Source organism: Somniosus microcephalus, unplaced genomic scaffold, assembly GCF_052327205.1.
Source record: "Somniosus microcephalus isolate GS21.2 unplaced genomic scaffold, FLI_Smic_1.0 unresolved_chr7, whole genome shotgun sequence".
In the NCBI taxonomy this organism is placed as follows: Eukaryota; Metazoa; Chordata; class Chondrichthyes; order Squaliformes; family Somniosidae; genus Somniosus; species Somniosus microcephalus.
Window position 1 is genome coordinate 42,095,513 of NW_028225185.1, and position 17,762 is coordinate 42,113,274.

General features: G+C 52.7%; 1 protein-coding gene across 4 annotated transcripts in view; it reads left to right on the forward strand.

The window, feature by feature from the left end:
* LOC147086843 (CXXC-type zinc finger protein 1-like) overlaps positions 1–15,284 on the forward strand; it is a 60,004-nt gene extending 44,720 nt beyond the window's left edge. For all 4 annotated transcript variants that reach the window (XM_085979023.1, XM_085979022.1, XM_085979025.1 and 1 more), the window contains 7 exons: positions 3,936–4,143; positions 4,936–5,046; positions 8,564–8,613; positions 9,898–9,994; positions 12,329–12,481; positions 12,878–13,026; positions 14,969–15,284. In XM_085979023.1, coding sequence (XP_085835149.1) covers positions 3,936–4,143; positions 4,936–5,046; positions 8,564–8,613; positions 9,898–9,994; positions 12,329–12,481; positions 12,878–13,024 — 766 coding nt within the window. In that variant the 3' untranslated portion in view covers positions 13,025–13,026; positions 14,969–15,284. The remainder of the gene's footprint in view (positions 1–3,935; positions 4,144–4,935; positions 5,047–8,563; positions 8,614–9,897; positions 9,995–12,328; positions 12,482–12,877; positions 13,027–14,968) is intronic.
* The last annotated feature ends 2,478 nt before the right edge of the window (positions 15,285–17,762 follow it).

Below are 17,762 nucleotides of genomic sequence, written 5' to 3' on the forward strand. Positions count from 1 at the left end.
GGGAGTGTTTGATGGGGACAGTGTAGAGGGAGCTTTACTCTGTATCTGACCTGTGCTGTACCTGCCCTGGGAGTGTTTGATGGGACAGTGTAGAGGGAGCTTTACTCTGTATCTAACCCGTGCTGTACCTGCCCTGGCAGTGTTTGATGGGACAGTGTACATGGAGCTTTACTCTGTATCTAACCCGTGCTGTAGCGGCCCTGGGAGTGTTTGATGGGACAGTGTAGAGGGAGCTTTACTCTGTATCTAACCCGTGCTGTACCTGCCCTGGGAGTGTTTGATGGGGACAGTGTAGATGGAGCTTTACTAACCCGTGCTGTACTTGCCCTGGGAGTGTTTGATGGGACAGTGTAGAGGGAGCTTTACTCTGTATCTAACCCGTGCTGTACCTGCCCTGGGAGTGTTTGATGGGACAGTGTAGATGGAGCTTTACTCTGTATCTAACCCGTGCTGTACCGGCCCTGGGAGTGTTTGATGGGACAGTGTAGAGGGAGCTTTACTCTGTATCTAACCCGTGCTGTACCTGCCCTGGGAGTGTTTGATGGGGACAGTGTAGATGGAGCTTTACTAACCCGTGCTGTACCTGCCCTGGGAGTGTTTGATGGGACAGTGTAGAGGGAGCTTTACTCTGTATCTAACCCGTGCTGTACCTGCCCTGGGAGTGTTTGATGGGGACAGTGTAGAGGGAGCTTTACTCTGTATCTAACCTGTGCTGTACCTGCCCTGGGAGTGTTTGATGGGACAGTGTAGAGGGTGCATTACTCTGTATCTAACCCGTGCTGTACCTGCCCTGGGAGTGTTTGATGGGACAGTGTAGATGGAGCTTTACTCTGTATCTAACCCGTGCTGTAGCGGCCCTGGGAGTGTTTGATGGGACAGTGTAGAGGGAGCTTTACTCTGTATCTAACCCGTGCTGTACCTGCCCTGGGAGTGTTTGATGGGGACAGTGTAGAGGGAGCTTTACTCTGTATCTAACCTGTGGAGTGTTGGATGGGACAGTGTAGAGGGAGCTTTACTCTGTATCTAACCCGTGCTGTACCTGCCCTGGGAGTGTTTGATGGGGACAGTGTAGATGGAGCTTTACTAACCCGTGCTGTACCTGCCCTGGGAGTGTTTGATGGGACAGTGTAGAGGGAGCTTTACTCTGTATCTAACCCGTGCTGTACCTGCCCTGGGAGTGTTTGATGGGGACAGTGTAGAGGGAGCTTTACTCTGTATCTAACCTGTGCTGTACCTGCCCTGGGAGTGTTTGATGGGACAGTGTAGACGGAGCATTACTCTGTATCTAACCCATGCTGTACCTGCCCTGGGAGTGTTTGATGGGACAGTGTAGATGGAGCTTTACTCTGTATCTAACCCGTGCTGTACCGGCCCTGGGAGTGTTTGATGGGACAGTGTAGAGGGAGCTTTACTCTGTATCTAACCCGTGCTGTACCTGCCCTGGGAGTGTTTGATGGGGACAGTGTAGAGGGAGCTTTACTCTGTATCTAACCTGTGGAGTGTTTGATGGGACAGTGTGGAGGGAGCTTCACTCTGTATCTAACCCGTGCTGTATCTGCCCTGGGAGTGTTTGATGGGGACAGTGTAGAGGGAGCTTTACTCTGTATCTAACCCATGCTGTACCTGCCCTGGGAGTGTTTGATGGGGACAGTGTCGAGGGAGCTTTACTCTGTATCTAACCCGTGCTGTACCTGCCCTGGGAGTGTTTGATGGGACAGTGTAGAGGGAGCTTTACTCTGTATCTAACCCGTGCTGTACCTGCCCTGGGAGTGTTTGATGGGGACAGTGTAGAGGGAGCTTTACTCTGTATCTAACCCGTGCTGTACCTGCCCTGGGAGTGTTTGATGGGACAGTATAGAGGGAGCTTTACTCTGTATCTAACCCGTGCTGTACCTGCCCTGGGAGTGTTTGATGGGGACAGTGTAGAGGGAGCTTTACTCTGTATCTAACCCGTGCTGTACCTGCCCTGGGAGTGTTTGATGGGGTCAGTGTAGAGGGAGTTTTACTCTGTATCTAACCCGTGCTGTACCTGCCCTGGGAGTGCTTGATTTTGACACTGGCTGCCTCAGATCGAAAGTGTTAACACTGATATCAGTCCCCTTGAGGACAAATTTCACAAAAACTGTAGTGGGGAATGAAGTGTTCCAACAGTTTTTATTTTTTTGCTTGCCTGGCTCAGTACCACAATCAGTGAGACCCTGATTATCGATAGTTGGCCATGGCTTTGCGGTGCTTGGGCAAGGGCTAGTTGGCCAGCGTCGCTGCACCTGGTTACCATGCTGGGAGCCGCCCCCACCCCCACTTTCCCCCTTGGGAACCTGTGTATTTGGACAGGGTCATGCTTGGCTGCGGTGCCTCCCCTGGTCGAATATTGCTACAGCGCTCCAGGCTTGCTTGTGACAAATGGCCACCTGGCGAAGGTATGGGATGGCGGGCGGCAGCCCGAGAGAGAGAGCTGGCGCCTTAGTCAGAGGAGACACACATGAGCGTCCACGGCCACGCGCCCCTCCCTATCTCTGTAACCTCCTACAACGCCTCTGACATTTCTGCGCTCCTCCAATTCTGGCCTCTTGTGCAACCCCCCAATTTCCATCGCTCCACCATTGGCGGCCGTACCTTCAGCTGCCTGGGACCTGAGCTCTGGAATTCCCTCCCTAAACCTCTCCACCTCTCTCTCTCTCCTCCTTTAAGACGCTCCTTAAAACCGACCTCTTTGACCCAGATTTTGGTCGCCGGTCCCTAATATCTCCTTATGTGGCTCGGGGTCAAATTGTGTCTGATTTACGCTCCTGTGAAGGGCCTTGGGATGTTTTAAACATAGAAGATAGGAGCAGGAGTAGGCCATTCGGCCCCTCGAGCCTGTTCCGCCATTTAATGAGATCATGGCTGATCATCCAAATTCAGTACCCGGTCCCTGCTTTCTCCCCATATCCCTTGATTTTTTTAGCCTTAAGAAATATATCTAACTCCTTCTTGAATATATTTAATGAATTGGCCTCAACTACCTTGTGTGGTAGAGAATTACACAGGTACACCACTCTCTGGGTGAAGAAATTCCTCCTCATCTCAGTCCTAAATGGCTTACCCCTTATCCTTAGACTGTGACCCCTGGTTCTGGACTCCCCGGCCATCGGGAACATCCTTCCTGCATCTAGTCTGTCCAGTCCTGTTAGAATTTTATAAGTTTCAATGAGATCCCCTCTCATTCTTCTAAACTCCAGCGAGTACAAGCCCAATCGACCCAATCTCTCCTCATACATCATTCCTGCCATCCCAGGTATCAGTCTGGTGAATCTTCGCTGCACTCCCTCCATGGCACGAGCATCCTTCCTCAGATAAGGCGACCAAAACTGCACACAATACTCAAGGTGTGGTCTCACCAAGGCCCCTGTACAACTGCAGCAAGACATCCTTGCTCCTGTACTCGAACCCTCTCGCTACGAAGGCCAACATACCATTTGCCGCCTTAACCGCCTGCTGCACCTGCATGCTTACCTTCAGCGACTGGTGCACAAGGACGCCCAGGTCTCGTTGCACTTCCCCTTTTCCCAATCTATTGCCGTTCAGGTAATAATCTGCCTTCCTGTTTTTGCCACCAAAGTGGATAACCTCGCATTTATCCACATTATACTGCATCTGCCCAATCACCCAACCTGTCCAAATCATACTGGAGTTTCTCTGCATCCTCCTCACAGCACACAGTGGGTCTGGAGTCACATATCGGCCAGACCGGGTAAGGGCGGTAGATTTCCTTCCCTAAAGGACATTAGTGAACCAGATCTGCCTTCCTGTTTTTGCCAACCAAAGTGCATAACCTCGCATTCTTGAATATACTACGTTCAAGGCGCTGGATAAATGCAAGTTGTAGTTGCGAATGCCGCGCGCCTCCTCGGGCTCTGCCCCTTGACTGTTTTTACGCTCTGGTCACTCCGCAGCCGCATCTACGAGATTCTCCCGCAGCGGATCCAGCAGTGGCAGCAGAGCCCCTGCATCGCTGAGGAGCACGGCAAGAAACTCCTGGAGAAGATCCGGCGGGAGCAGCAGCAGGCCCGCTGCAAGCTGCAGGAGATGGAGCGCAAGTTCCACGAGCTGGAGACCATCATCACCAAAGCCAAGCAGCAGTCGATCAAAGAAGATGAGGAGGTCAGCGGGGGCTCTGTACAGTGGGAGTGAATGGGAAGGGGTTGGGTCCATTGGGATTCTATACAATGGGAGTGAATGGGAAGGGGTTGGGTCCATTGGGATTGTGTACAATGGGAGTGAATGGGAAGGGGTTGGGTCCATTGGGATTCTGTACAATGGGAGTGAATGGGAAGAGGTTGGTCCATTGGGATTGTGTACAGTGGGAATGAATGGGAAGGGAAGGGGTTGGGTCCATTGGGATTGTGTACAGTGGGAATGAATGGGAAGGGGTTGGGTCCATTGGGATTGTGTACAGTGGGAGTGAATGGGAAGGGGTTGGGTCCATTGGGATTCTGTACAATGGGAGTGAATGGGAAGAGGTTGGTCCATTGGGATTGTGTACAAGTGGAGTGAATGGGAAGGGGTTGCGTCCATTGGGATTCTGTACAATGGGAGTGAATGGGAAGGGGTTGGGTCCATTGGGATTGTGTACAATGGGAGTGAATGGGAAGGGGTTGGGTCCATTGGGATCGTGTGCAATGGGAGTGAATGGGAAGGGGTTTGGTCCATTGGGATTCTGTGCAATGGGAGTGAATGGGAAGGGGTTGGGTCCATTGGGATTGTGTACAATGGGTGTGAATAGGAAGGGGTTGGGTCCAGTGGGAGTGAATGGGAAGGGGCTGGGTCTATTGGGATTGTGTACAATGGGAGTGAATGGGAAGGGGTTGTGTCCATTGGGATTGTGTTCAATGCCTGTGCGCGTGTTGTTGTCACCAGCCTGGCCTGAGACCCATGTTCCTCTCGTTTTGACAGGTGAACGAAGGTGACAGTGAGGAGGCCGATTTCCAGATTTTCTGTGTGTCCTGTGGGCATCCCATCAATCCCAAAACCGCCCTGAAGCACATGGAGCGTTGCTACGCCAAGGTACTGGAGTCAGTCCCACAAGGGCACCGCTGTGCTCAGAATAATGTCTTTCTCTACATTGCGTCTGCAAATACAGTCTTTGCTGAATGGCTCTGTGTTGGTAGCACCTTGTTTTCTCCCATCTAATTGGGGAAGGAATACAGACAACCAATTGCATTCCTGGAAAGTTGCAAAAACCATTGGGGCTCCACACTGCCACCATCTCATAAACTGGTGGGACTAAGCTCGTGGGTGAGGCGTTCCTGAGTGGCACCTCTTGCCCACAGGAGTGCTCCCCCTTGAGTCATTTGAGCGTGGGACAGGAGGAGCCCATTCGGCCCCTTCGAGCCACAGGAGGAGGCCATTATTCAGCCCTTCGAGCCTGTTCCATGGGGACAGGAGGGGGCCGTTCAGCCCCTCAAGCCTGTTCCGGCATTCAGTGAGATCATGGCTGATCTGACCCGCAACAGCCCATCTTCTCTCCATATCCCCTCGTACTCTTATCCAACATAAATCCATCAATCTCAGTCTTGAAAGCTCCAATTGACCCTTAGCATCCACAGCCTTTTGGGGGAGAGAGTTCCAGATTTCCACCAGCCTTTGTCTGAAGAAGTGCTTCCTGACATCACCCCTGAACAGCCTGGCTCTAATTTTAAGGTTCTGCCCCCACTCCTTGTTCAGGACTCCCCCCACCAGAGGAAATAGTCATGGGTCCCCAAAGCCCCAGACCTGAATTTATGGCCTGACCTCTCCTTGAGCCTCGGCCCTGGCTTGCAGCCTTCATCACCGCCTTAGAGCAGAGAAGGTTAAGGGGAGATTAAATAGAGGTGTTCAAAATCATGAGGGGTTTTGATAGAGTAGAGAGAGAGAAACTGTTTCCAGTGGCAGGAGGGCCGGTAACCAGAGGACACAGATTGAAGATAATCGGTAAAAGAACCAGAGGGGAGATGAGGAGAATGTTTTTTACGCAGCGAGTTGTTATGATCTGGAACGCGCTGCCTGAAAGGGCGGTGGGAGCAGATTCAATAGTAACTTTCAAAAGGGAATTGGATAAATACTTGAAGGGGAAAATTTGCAGGTCATTGGGAAAAGAGCAGGGGGGAGTGGGACTAATTGGACAGCTCGTTCAAAGAGCCGGCACAGACACGATGGGCCGAATGGCCTCCTTCTGTGCTACCTCATTATGATTCTCCCATCTCTCTGTCATCTCAGAGAGAGAAGTAGCAGCATCAGAGAGAATGTCGCTCGGCAAAGCATGTTGTCCTGCTCCCTCAAGTGACCAGATTTCATGCTGCTGTCTTGCCCTGAAGGGATACACTCCTAGCCCTTTTGGGCTATCCCAGATCAGGCGTATTCCCCAGACGTTCACCTTCAACTTAAGTTAGAGATAGCCGAATTCCATAAGACGCTTAAATGGGTTTAAAGGTTCAGGCTCTCTCTCCCTAAAGGAACGGAATGACTGATGATGTTACCGTCCTCCAGATACAGGAAACTTTCTGGTATCCGGTACTGACGGGACCGAGCTGGTGCCGTTCGATCAAAACTGCCGTATAATCCAGCCATAATGTTAAAACATACAGAGCTTCTCAGCTCCGTGTGAATCAACAAACCCTGTTGCTTAGCAATAGCTTCAAAACAGTCGGCTGCAGCTGCAAGCGTCTCTAGCTGAAGCTGTTGCTTAGCTACAGACCTTGCAGAGCTTGACTGGGGAAAAAAAAAAGCAATGAGAAGTAAAAAAAACTTTATAGAAAACGGCTCCTGAATTTTGCCGGTAGATAGAGCTTTGCGGACTTTTAACCTCCGGTTAAACGAAAGTTTCCTGTAGTACTTTTAAGAAGTTGAACTAGACTGTAACCTTCCGGATATTATGAGGGTCCGGAATACCCCCCAGAATTCTGCAACTCCTTACAAAAGAGTGTACAGAAATGTGGGTTTGCGAGTCTATACAGAATTACTCTTTGAGATAATTCTAAAAATATATCGTTTTATTTAAGAGCCGACATTCAGTTAACATCTGTTGAATCAGTCGCAACATTAACAATTCAAAATACAATTAGCTTACATTTCTTATTTCTCAGAGATCCTTATTCTCAAATCTTTACTTTGTTACATTTCTCATTTCTTACTTATTTCCAAATCCAGAACATCCACCAAAATCAATCACTTTGACTTCCCGAGACTCATAGTCAAAGACACAGAGATCCCTCTGAAGAGTTGAGAAACGCTTTGCCCGTTCAGCGAGTTCTGACTTTCTGTTTGAAAAGCTCTTATTTTTATACTCTTTTGGCAGTGGTTTCTTCTTTGATGTTCTCTGCTGATGTCAGCTAATTGTCTTTATTGCTCCCTCTTTCGAATGCCTTCTATCTTACTATCAATTCAACTATTGCATGCATAATTATTTCTCTACCTTTAGGTGTTCCAAAAGCCATCATAAAAACAATGACAGCTATGGTTTCTGTTTGATGTCATTCCTACAAAATGCTTTAATTCAGTTCTTAATATTGGCTTTACTGGTTTTTAGCAGACATTCTGACTCCGTGGTGATCCAAGTTTAATACAAACACAATGCAATTGTTTGGTGTCTCTATTGAAGTCATATTTTCAAAGCCTTCTTGTTGGTATTATATTTACAATATGTAATTCGAAACCACTTTAACTGTGTGTGTTTACTTGTTTTCAAGCTATCTCGATTGGTTGCATATTTAATCTTGTGGTTCCTGTTTTCCAAGTTTAGCATAAAACTATTTGACCAGCAGGTTTCTTTACTTGATGTACTGTTTCAAAGGCACATGCCTCTTTTAATGTTTGTATTTCTGTTTTACGTGTTAGCTCTTCACACTTTAAACTAGGCATTTTCATTGTGTTACCTTCAAACTCTAGACCTTTCGGAAGCACCAATGGTGGGCTTCAATCTTTCATTGTTTTAGTATAGTTAACTAATTCCCACTTCAAAGCTTGTTTACAGCTTTGTTATCAACTGACCTTTTCTCAGAAGCCTGTATTCTGTTCATAGCCTTGTCTGCTGAGACTTGTGTCTTTTAAACCCAGTACAGGAAACTTTTTTTTATCCAGCACCGACGGGACCGACGTGGTGCCGCTTCATCAAAAATTCCGGATAACCGAACGCTATAGTAAAAGATACGGAGCTGAGAGCTCCGTATAAAGCAACAAACCCTGTTGCAGCTTCAGAACAATGGGCACAAGTTGCAAGCGTCTCTGTAGCTTAGCAACAGCTGCAGCCACACCCTTGCACAGCAACAAATGGTGTAAAAAAAGTAATAAAAATTACCTGAACCTACTCCTGAATTTTGCCGGTTAACCGAGATTTCCGGTTATTTAGGTACCGGTCAATCGAAAGTTTCCTGTATGTCTTTTATTAATACTAGAAATGTGTTCATGGTATCGTGTATTTCTCTGAATCATGGCTATTCCTTCACAGCCCCTCCCCACCATCAACAGAGGGGAGGGGTGGGGGGCCAGTGTTTCAGTTGGCATGGGCTCCATTCTCACTCGCCCTCTCTCTCTTTTTCACTTGCAGTACGAGAGTCAGACATCGTTTGGATCCATGTACCCGACCCGCATCGAGGGGTAAGTAACAGGGTGCAGAACTGCCCCCTCGAGGGGTGAGCAACGGGGCACAGAACAGGCCCCTTGAGCGGGGGGGGGTAACGGGGCACAGAACTGCCCCTTCGAGGGTTTTTCAAATTTGTTCATGGTATGTGGGCGTTGCTGGCAAGGCCAGCATTTATTGCCCATCCCTAATTGCCCTTGAGAAGGTGGTGGTGAGCCGCCTTCTTGAACCGCTGCAGTCCGTGTGGTGAAGGTGCTCCCACAGTGCTGTTAGGGAGGGAGTTCCAGGATTTTGACCCAGCGACGATGAAGGAACAGCCGATATACCTCCAAGTCAGGATGGTGTGTGTGACTTGGAGGGGAACTTGGAGGTGGTGGTGTCCCCATGCACCTGCTGCCCTTGTCCTTCCAGGTGGAAGAGGTCGCGGGTTTGGGAGGTGCTGCCGAAGAAGCCTTGGCGAGTTGCTGCAGTGCATCTTGTAGATGGTCCACACTGCAGCCACGGTGCGCCGGTGGTGGAGGGAGTGAATGTTTAAGGTGGTGGATGGGGTACCGATCAAGCGGGCTGCTTTGTCCTGGATGGTGTCGAGCTTCTCGAGTGTTGTTGGAGCTGCACTCATCCAGGCAAGTGGAGAGTATTCCATCACACTCCTGACTTGTGCCTTGCAGATGGTGGAAAGGCTTTGGGGAGTCAGGAGGTGAGACACTCGCCGCAGAATTCCCAGCCTCTGACCTGCTCTTGTAGCCACAGTATTTATGTGGCTGGTCCAGTTAAGTTTCTGGTCAATGGTGACCCCCAGGATGTTGATGGTGGGGGATTCGGCGATGGTAATGCCATTGAATGTCAAGGGGCGGTGGTTAGACGCTCTCTTGTTGGAGATGCTCATTGCCTGGCACTTGTGTGGCGCGAATGTTACCTGCCACTTCTCAGCCCAAGCCTGAATGTCGTCCAGAGAACGGCACCTTCCAGGGGTGAGTAACGAGAGAGAGCGAGACCCTGCCCGTTGTGGGGCGTTTGGTGCTGGGAGGGGAGCGAAGGAGGAAAGTTTATTGCTGTCTGTGTGGTGTTGGAGATGGTCAGGGAGACATTGGCTTCGAACTGCTCGCTTCAAAATGCCGAGCGACTTCTCTCTCTGGCTGACTAGCCCGCCAATTTCTTTCTCTGCCCCCTTTCCTGTGCAAAGCTTACCCCGTGGCCTGCAGTAAGTGTGCGTGCGCGCAGCCCGCTGCCTCCTCTCTGCAGGGAGCGGGGCCTTTCAAACTGATGCAAACTCTCTGACGTACTCTCTCGTTCCTTCGCAGGGCCACACGATTATTCTGCGACGTTTACAACACCCAGAGCAAGACCTACTGCAAGAGGCTGCAGGTTCTGTGCCCCGAGCATTCGCGAGACCCCAAGGTAACGTGTGGCTGTTGCGTCAGCCTCTGCTTTTAATGGGGAGAACTGGGCCAGGCGTTCGGTCAGAGCGCTCACCCTGACTCTCACCTCACCTGGGAGTGTATGTTGGGACAGTGTAGAGGGAGCTTTACTTTGTATCTAACCCGTGCTGTACCTGCCCTGGGAGTGTTTGATGGGACAGTGTAGAGGGAGCTTTACTCTGTATCTAACCCGTGCTGTACCTGCCCTGGGAGTGTTTGATGGGGACAGTGCAGAGGGAGCTTTACTCTCTATCTAACCCGTGCTGTACCTGCCCTGGGAGTGTTTGATGGGGACAGTGTAGAGGGAGCTTTACTCTGTATCTAACCTGTGCTGTACCTGCCCTGGGAGTGTTTGATGGGACAGTGTAGAGGGAGCTTTACTCTGTATCTAACCCGTGCTGTACCTGCCCTGGGAGTGTTTGATGGGACAGTGTAGAGGGAGCTTTACTCTGTATCTAACCCATGCTGTACCTGCCCTGGGAGTGTTTGATGGGACAGTGTAGAGGGAGCTTTACTCTGTATCTAACCCGTGCTGTACCTGCCCTGGGAGTATTTGATGGGACAGTGTAGAGGGAGCTTTACTCTGTATCTAACCCCGTGCTGTACCTGCCCTGGGAGTGTTTGATGGGGACAGTGTAGAGGGAGCTTTACTCTGTATCTAACCCATGCTGTACCTGCCCTGGGAGTGTTTGATGGGGACAGTGTAGAGGGAGCTTTACTGTGTATCTAACCCGTGCTGTACCTGCCCTGGGAGTGTTTGATAGGGACAGTGTAGAGGGAGCTTTACTCTGGACCTAACCCGTGCTGTCCCTGCCCTGGGAGTGTTTGATGGGACAGTGTTGAGGGGGCTTTATTCTGTATCTAACCCCGTGCTGTACCTGCCCTGGGAGTGTTTGATGGGACAGTGTAGAGGGAGCTTTACTCTGTATCTAACCCGTGCTGTACCTGCCCTGGGAGTGTTTGATGGGGACAGTGTAGAGGGAGCTTTACTCTGTATCTAACCTGTGCTGTACCTGCCCTGGGAGTGTTTGATGGGACAGTGTAGAGGGAGCTTTACTCTGTGTCTGACCACTGCTGTACCTGCCCTGGGAGTGTTTGATGGGACAGTGTAGAGGGAGCTTTACTCTGTATCTAACCCCGTGCTGTACCTGCCCTGGGAGTGTTTGATGGGACAGTGTAGAGGGAGCTTTACTCTGTATCTACCCCCGTGCTGTACCTGCCCTGGGAGTGTTTGATGGGGACAGTGTAGAGGGAGCTTTACTCTGTATCTAACCTGTGCTGTACCTGTCCTGGGAGTGTTTGATGGGGACAGTGTAGAGGGAGCTTTACTCTGTATCTAACCTGTGCTGTACCTGCCCTGGGAGTGTTTGATGGGACAGTGTGGAGGGAGCTTTACTCTGTATCTAACCCGTGCTGTACCTGCCCTGGGAGTGTGTGATGGGACAGTGTAGAGGGAGCTTTACTCTGTATCTAACCCATGCTTTACCTGCCCTGGGAGTGTTTGATGGGACAGTGTAGAGGGAGCTTTACTCTGTATCTAACCCGTGCTGTACCTGCCCTGGGAGTATTTGATGGGACAGTGTAGAGGGAGCTTTACTCTGTATCTAACCCCGTGCTGTACCTGCCCTGGGAGTGTTTGATGGGACAGTGTAGAGGGAGCTTTACGCTGTAATCTAACCCGTGCTGTACCTGCCCTGGGAGTGTTTGATGGGGACAGTGTAGAGGGAGCTTTACTCTGTTTCTAACCCGTGCTGTACCTGCCCCGGGAGTGTTTGATGGGACAGTGTAGTTAGAGCTTTACTCTGTATCTAACCCATGCTGTACCTGCCCTGGGAGTGTTTGATGGGGACAGTGTAGAGGGAGCTTTACTCTGTATCTAACCCGTGCTGTACCTGCCCCGGGAGTGTTTGATGGGACAGTGTAGAGGGAGCTTTACTCTGTATCTAACCCGTGCTGTACCTGCCCTGGGAGTGTTTGATGGGACAGTGTAGAGGGAGCTTTACTCTGTATCTAACCCGTGCTGTACCTGCCCCGGGAGTGTTTGATGGGACAGTGTCGAGGGAGCTTTACTCTGTATCTAACCCGTGCTGTACCTGCCCTGGGAGTGTTTGATGGGACAGTGTAGAGGGAGCTTTACTCTGTATCTAACCCGTGCTGTACCTGCCCTGGGAGTGTTTGATGGGGACAGTGTAGAGGGAGCTTTACTCTGTATCTAACCCGTGCTGTACCTGCCCTGGGAGTGTTTGATGGGGACAGTGCAGAGGGAGCTTTACTCTGTATCTAACCCGTGCTGTACCTTGCCGTTGGGTCCCAGATCTCTGCGGATGAGGTGTGCGGGTGCCCGATGGTGAAGGATGTCTTCGAGCTGACGGGCGATTTCTGTCGAGTGGCCAAGCGCAAGTGCAACAAGCACTACTGCTGGGAGAAGCTGCGGCGGGCGGAGGTGGACCTGGAGCGCGTTCGTGTGGTACGTGGCCCGAGGCCTGGCGCCAGGAGCAGGAGAGTACTGTAACCGCGGGCAGATTCCAGAGTCCCCGCAACCTGCACTGTAACCCCTCTTCCCCCAGCGCCCTGTGTTACTGACTGTATCTCTACTGATGTTAATCCAGCTCCCTCACACGGTCACTCAGTAACCCCTCTCCCCCAGCGCCCTGTGTCACTGACTGTATCTCTACTGATGTTAATCCAGCTCCCTCACACGGTCACTCAGTAACCCCTCTCCCCCAGCGCCCTGTGTCACTGACTGTATCTCTGCTGATGTTAATCCAGCTCCCTCACACTGTCACTCAGTAACCCCTCTCCCCCAGCGCCCTGTGTCACTGACTCTATCTCTACTGATGTTTAACCCTTCGCTGTTTGACAGTGGTACAAACTGGACGAGTTGTTTGAGCAGGAGCGGAACGTGAGGATGGCGATGGCCAATCGGGCCGGGCTCCTGGCGTTGATGTTGCATCAGACCATCCAGCACGACCCCGTGACCACTGACCTGCGGTCCAACAAGGAGCGATGAAGGTCAGTGTGCCGACCCAGCGCGTGCGCGATAACCAAGTATACACATCCGCAGGGAGAGGAAGCGCCGGGGCTTCCCAGTGTGTCTCACTGATACTGTCCTCTGCTGAGCGGAGTCTGAGGCTCTTTTCTCTTGAAAAGGGAAGGCTGAGGGGTGACCTGATAGAGGTCTTCAAGATTATGACGGGGTTTCGATAGGGTTGACGTGGAGAAGATGTTTCCAATTGTCGGGGAGACCAGAACTAGGGGCCGTCAATATGAGAATCACTAATAAATCCAATCGGGAATTCAGGAGAAACTTCTTTCCCCAGAGAGTGGTGAGAATGTGGAACTCGCTACCACAGGGAGTGGTCGAGGCGAATAGCGTCGACGCGTTTAAGGGGGAAGCCGGATAAACACATGAGGGAGAAAGGAATAGAAGGATATGGTGATGGGGTGAGATGAAGAGGGGCAGGAGGAGGCTCGTGTGGAGCAGAAACACCAGCACGGAGCAGAGGGGCCGAACGGCCTGTTTCTGTCCTTTTAAAATTCGAAGTAATTCTAGGCCCGGCGAGAGCAGGGAGACATCCCGGGATTCCATCCCCGGGGCTTGTGCCGAGTTGCCCAACCCCGGCAGCAGCGACTAGGCGCTATGGCCTCCGACCCCCGACCGGGGGGGGTGGGGAGCCAAAGCGAACAATCTGCCCAGCGACCCCTGGAACATCGGAACAGGAGTAGGCCATTCAGCCCCTCGACCTCCGGCCTGGAGGGAGCCCGCATGCCGTGTTTCGCCCCCAAATCCACCCAATCACAATCCAATAATCCGGCGGACGGGCACGGGAGGTGCTGCCCCACACGATCGAGCAGCACATCGGGGGGCCCCCTTGAATCCATATCCCCAATGAAATACTTTTGCAGTATGGTCACTTGTAACGTAGGAAACGCAGCAGCCAATCTGCGCCCACATCACCGAAGGAAGCAAAGAGGCTTCAAGGCGACTTAGACAAGTTGAGCGAGTGGGCAAATAGATGGCAGATGCAGTTTAATGTGGATAAATGTGAAGTTATCCACTTCGGTAGGAAAAACAGAAAGGTAGAGTATTATTTAAATGGTGATAGATTGGGAAATGCTGATGTACAAAGGGACCTGGGTGTCCTTGTACACCAGTCACTGAAAGCAAGCATGCAGGTGCAGCAAGCAGTTAGGAAGGCAAATGGTATGTTGGCCTTCATTGCAAGAGGATTTGAGTACAGGAGCAAGGATGTCTTACTACAGTTGTACAGGGCCTTGGTGAGACCACACCTGGAGTACTGTGTGCAGTTTTGGTCTCCTTACCTAAGAAAGGATATACTTGCCATAGAGGGAGTGCAGCGAAGGTTCACCAGACTGATTCGTGGGATGGCAGGACTGTCGTATGAGGAGAGATTGGGTCGACTAGGCCTGTATTCACTAGAGTTTAGAAGAATGAGAGGGGATCTCATTGAAACATATAAAATTCTGACAGGACTAGACAGACTGGATGCAGGGAGGATGTTTCCCCTGGCTGGGGGGTCTAGAACGAGGGGTCACAGTCTCAGGATACGGGGTAGGACATTTAGGACTGAGATGAGGAGAAATGTCTTCACTCACATCAGTGAACCTGTGGAATTCTCTACCACAGAAGGCTGTGGAGGTCAAGTCACTGAATCTATTTAAGAAGGAGATAGATTTCTAGACACAAAAGACATCAAGGGGTATGGGGAGAGCGCGGGAATATGGTATTGAGATAGAGGATCAGCCCTGATCATACTGAATGGCGGAGCAGGCTCGCAGGGTCGAATGGCCGACTCCTGCTACTATTTTTCTATGTTTCTAACGAGAGTCGCCGCCTTCGTCATAGGCAGGAAGGCGGCCGACATTCTGAAAGCTGCGTGTTTTTTTTTTAAACTTGACTTGCGAATAAACGTGTTCTCTCTTTATTTTGCAGGAGGTGATATTTTTACACGGCGGGAGGAGACCGCGTGGAGTTTTTTTTCACACTCGCACACATCGGCCGTGCTCCCCTAACCTTCTCCTCGTTGACGAGGCGGCCTGCTGTTTATCGATCCGGCATAGAAAGCCAGTTTCAAAAAGGGGGAAATCGTCAAGCCGCTTGTGGGCGGGGGAGGGGGGGAAGATTGGCGTAGCACGGTCCCTTGTATTTTAAACGAAAGCAAAATATGTACAGAACTCGGTTGTAAATTCTGATTTTTATGTCCTCTCTTATGTCGCCTGTAAATGTAATAAAAAATCCCTGTCTATTTCTTACTGCCAACGTCTGGCTGAGTGTCACGGGCGGTCGTTAGGGGAGCTGTCGAACAAAGACAGATTTGACGACTGCACCCACCCCAACACCAGGGTTCCTGCTTCTGCCTCAAGGTATGGATGCGGGGGGTAAGGATAGGATTCTGAGACACCTCACTGACTCGGCTGAAGGCCCCCCACCACCACCTTGTCAGCCCAGTGGGTAGCACCCTCCCCTCTGAGTCAGGAGGTTGTGGGTTCGAGTCCCCGCTCCAGAGACTCGAGCACAAAAATCTAGGCTGACAGTCCAGTGCCAGTACTGAGGGAGCGCCGCACTGTCGGAGGGGCGGTACTGAGGGAGAGCCGCACTGTGGGAGGGGCGGTACTGAGGGAGCGCCGCAGTGTCGGAGGGGCGGTACTGAGGGAGCGCCGCACTGTCGGAGGGGCAGTACTGAGGGAGCACCGCACTGTCGGAGGGGCAGTACTGAGGGAGCGCCGCACTGTCGGAGGGGCAGTACTGAGGGAGCACCGCACTGTCGGAGGGGCAGTACTGAGGGAGCGCCGCACTGTCGGAGGGGCAGTACTGAGGGAGCGCCGCACTGTCGGAGGGGTGGTACTGAGGGAGAGCCGCACTGTGGGAGGGGCGGTACTGAGGGAGCGCCGCACTGTCGGAGGGGTGGTACTGAGGGAGAGCGGTACTGAGGGAGAGCCGCACTGTGGGAGGGGCGGTACTGAGGGAGCGCCGCACTGTCGGAGGGGCGGTACTGAGGGAGCGCCGCACTGTCGAAGGGGCGGTACTGAGGGAGGGCCCCACTGTCGGAGGGGCAGTACTGAGGGAGCACCGCACTGTCGGAGGGGCGGTACTGAGGGAGCGCCGCACTGTCGGAGGGGCGGTACTGAGGGAGCGCCGCACTGTCGGAGGGGCGGTAGTGAGGGAGCGCCGCACTGTCGGAGGGGTGGTACTGAGGGAGAGCCGCACTGTGGGGGGGGCGGTACTGAGGGAGCGCCGCACTGTCGGAGGGGCGGTACTGAGGGAGCGCCGCACTGTCAGAGGGGCGGTACTGAGGGAGCGCCGCACTGTCGGAGGGGCGGTACTGAGGGAGCGCCGCACTGTCGGAGGGGCGGTACTGAGGGAGCGCCGCACTGTCGGAGGGGCGGTACTGAGGGAGCGCCGCACTGTCGGAGGGGCGGTACTGAGGGAGCGCCGCACTGTCGGAGGGGCGGTACTGAGGGAGCGCCGCACTGTCGGAGGGGCGGTACTGAGGGAGCGCCGCACTGTCGGAGGGGCGGTACTGAGGGAGCGCCGCACTGTCGGAGGGGCGGTACTGAGGGAGCGCCGCACTGTCGGAGGGGCGGTACTGAGGGAGCGCCGCACTGGCGGAGGGGCGGTACTGAGGGAGCGCCGCACTGTGGGAGAGGCGGTACTGAGGGAGCGCCGCACTGTCGGAGGGGCGGTACTGAGGGAGCGCCGCACTGTCGGAGGGGCGGTACTGAGGGAGCGCCGCACTGTCGGAGGGGCGGTACTGAGGGAGCGCCGCACTGTCGGAGGGGCGGTACTGAGGGAGCGCCGCACTGTCGGAGGGGCGGTACTGAGGGAGCGCCGCACTGTCGGAGGGGCAATACTGAGGGAGCGCCGCACTGTCGGAGGGGCAATACTGAGGGAGCGCCGCACTGTCGGAGGGGCGGTACTGAGGGAGCGCCGCACTGTCGGAGGGGCGGTACTGAGGGAGCGCCGCACTGTCGGAGGGGCAGTACTGAGGGAGTGCCGCACTGTCGGAGGGGCGGTACTGAGGGAGCGCCGCACTGTCGGAGGGGCGGTACTGAGGGAGCGCCGCACTGTCGGAGGGGCAGTACTGAGGGAGCACCGCACTGTCGGAGGGGCAGTACTGAGGGAGCGCCGCTCTGTCAGAAGGGTCGTCTTTCGGGATGAGACATTAAACCGAGGCTCCGTCTGCCCTCTCCGGTGGTCTTAAAAGATCCCATGGCACTATTTTGAAGAAGAGCAGTGGGCAGTTCTCCCCGGTGCCCAAACTAATAGTTATCCCTCAACCAACATCACTAAAACAGATGATCTGGTCATTGTCACATTGCTGTTTGTGGGAGCTTGCTGTGCGCAAATTGGCTGCCACGTTTCCTACATTACAACAGCGACTACGCTTCAAAAACAAAAGTCCTTCATTGGCTGTGAAGAACTTTGGGACGTCCGGGGTCTATGATAGTTGCTGCTGGAGATGGGTGGGCAAAGAGTGCCGGTATCAGCGACGCTCTCATCCCCGAAACTCGATTTAAAAAGGTGAGATTTTTCCGCCGCAGGTCATGAAATTGAATCTGGAAGGATCTGCGCTGACACCGTCAGTAAAGCTGCCGGTTTGTTGTCCAAAAAAAAACCCCAATCTCCTTCAGGGGAAGAGAAACTGAAAAGCAATACCCAGTACAAAGGTAGGTGGGAAAGCAAATTGTGTAGAGGACGCAAAGAATCTCCAAAGGGATATAGCAAA